At 45.0% G+C, this 2,374-nt stretch overlaps 1 protein-coding gene and 1 non-coding gene across 2 annotated transcripts in view; one reads left to right on the forward strand and one right to left on the reverse strand.

The window, feature by feature from the left end:
• The window catches only part of LACTBL1 (lactamase beta like 1), a 14,285-nt gene that overhangs the window by 6,287 nt on the left and 5,624 nt on the right, over positions 1-2,374 (reverse strand). Inside the window, exon 4 of the mRNA XM_057386768.1 lies at positions 969-1,322. Coding sequence (XP_057242751.1) covers positions 969-1,322 — 354 coding nt within the window. The remainder of the gene's footprint in view (positions 1-968; positions 1,323-2,374) is intronic.
• Positions 1,758-1,831, forward strand: TRNAN-GUU (transfer RNA asparagine (anticodon GUU)). Its single transcript has one exon. It is a non-coding gene; the product is annotated as a tRNA-Asn (tRNA).

Consider the following 2,374-nt stretch of genomic DNA (forward strand, 5'->3'; position numbering starts at 1 on the left):
TTTTGCTATCATTCCATTTTGGGGAGCCCTTATTTTTATATTGGCTTGCTTCAGGTGATGCTGTACTCAATCCAGAGGTCCTGAAATTTCCTGAGATGCCTTCCTGATTTTAGGTCCTAATTTCAGGGCATTTATCCCAATATAGAATAATGCAAGTGCTACAGAGATTAACCAAAATACCACATGTGATATCAGCAGAGTCTCTTTGGCCATTATATGTTATAATCCCTCAGTCAAGCATTACCAGCTTTGTTTCTGAGAAAGGTTAAAGTTCTTAGTGCTGTGAGCTCCTCCTCCCTTAATGTACGAGTTCCCCCGTTCTGAAGGTAGCAGCAGATTAGTGCTCCTTTGACAGCAAGTGCCAAGCTATTAATAGGTCAGGAATTCCAGATCTGGAACCACTCTGACAGCTAAATTTAGCTCAGCAATCAAGGTCTTTCTATTCAAAGCAAAGAGATTTGATGCCCCTTTAACCCTCGTCTCTACATCATGAAAAATGAGAGCACTCTGGTTGGAGTGCAAAAAAACATTGCTCCATCAGAGCCTGATTTCAGGTCCTGGTATGGGGGTGAAAGGAATTTTCACCCGACAGGGATTTGTGCTCACCTGAAAGGGATCTGTGTTCACCTTAAAGGGATCTGTGTTCACCTTAAAGGAATCCCTGTTTACCTGAAAGGGATCTGTGCTCACCTGAAAGGGATCTGTGCTCACCTGAAAGGGATCTGTGCTCACCTGAAAGGGATCCCTGGTCACCTGAAATGGATCCCTGGTCACCTGAAAGGGACTTCTGTTCACCTGACAGGAATCTGTGTTCACCTGGCAGGGGGAAAACAAACTCCTGGTGCAGCTTGGCCCCTTTCCTGACAGGTGGCCTGGACAAGAGCTTCYTTTGAGCACTCCTTGGAGCTGCTGACACCCTGCTTCCAAGAGCCCTGATCCATGGCAAGTGCACAGTGCAGGGTCCAGACTGAGACACAGCCTCCCAGCAGCCTTTTTTACTCCTGGAATACAGTCTGTTCTCTCTGTGGTGTCTCTCCCAGGACACAGAGGCCTGAGGACATGCAGGGGTCTCACCTGAGAGCTGACTGGCCATTCTGCGCAGGGTGACTGGGGATGGCTTCAGTGGCATCGAGCCCTTTTCCAAAAACACCAGCCCGTCCGCTGTGTATCTCTGCTCTGAGTCCTTGAACCTCCCCAGAGGATTCTTAATGAAAAAGTTCTGGGCATAGCGTTCCAGTGGGTCATCCAGRGATGTGACTTTTCCTTCCTCCCACATCTTGTACAACATAATGGTGGGRAAGATCTTGGAGACACTGGCAATCCTGTTAGGGAACAAACATTTGGAGAAACTGAGTGTTAATAAGCCCACGAATTGTGAGGAAAGTACATGAGATCACCATGGTTTTGTGTGTGACACCTTTGCCCATTCCAGAGGGAATGGCTAAAATACAGGTAGGGAGTTTGAATTTATATCCTTAAATCTGAATCTTTATAGACTGMAACATAGCTCTATCTCTCCTCAGCAGTGCAATGGGCTGCAGATCCCTTTCCATTCATAAAATGACATCAATTGTAAATTACTGGTCAGTAAACACCATAAAAACTTTTATTGGAATTTCAARGTTAAAATCACAGAATTGTTTAGGTTGGAAAAGATCTTTAGGATCATCRAGTCTGACCATTTACTCAGCACTGCCAAGCCTACCCCAAATTGTCCCCAAATGCCAGATTTGCACGGTTTTGGATCCCTCCAGGCAGTCCCTGTGGCGCAATCGGTTAGCGCGTTCGGCTGTTAACCGAAAGGTTGGTGGTTCGAGCCCACCCAGGGACGTGGACCTGACTCCCTGYCTGTGGCAGGAGTGTTGTGAGCCAGACCTCTAACATCCCTTCCAACCCAAACCATTTGATGGTTCTAGAAAAAAAAAATACCGTAAGGTCATTTTATCACTCTGCAGATGGGGAAAAATCAGGTAATCACAGGAGCTGAAACKTCCCCAAATTAGTTAATTCCAAGGACAATTCCAGAGTGCAGGCCATGTGTTTCTTAGATAACACACTAAGAACTTGTTTCTATCTTCAGCTAAAAAATAACAACCAATATGACTTTGACTTTGCTAGGAGGATGAACAAACTTGTGACTCTACTTAATATGTGTCAGTAGATACTCATCCCAAACATCAGTTTTTCCTAAACTGACATTTGAATTTATTTTTTTTTTAATCCTGTGGCACTGTCTCCTCTCTGTTCTCCAAGTCTCTGCCAGCTCTTGCTCGCCAGATTTGTGCCCTGAACATGAAGCCATTCCTGTGTTAGGAGCAGTATGTTTTCAGGCTCTTTAGGGTGGTCACTGCTATGTTTTTATTTCTTAAAAATT

Source organism: Malurus melanocephalus, unplaced genomic scaffold (assembly GCF_030028575.1).
Source record: "Malurus melanocephalus ecotype Western Australia unplaced genomic scaffold, MMel_1.1 scaffold_1047, whole genome shotgun sequence".
Taxonomy (NCBI): Eukaryota; Metazoa; Chordata; class Aves; order Passeriformes; family Maluridae; genus Malurus; species Malurus melanocephalus.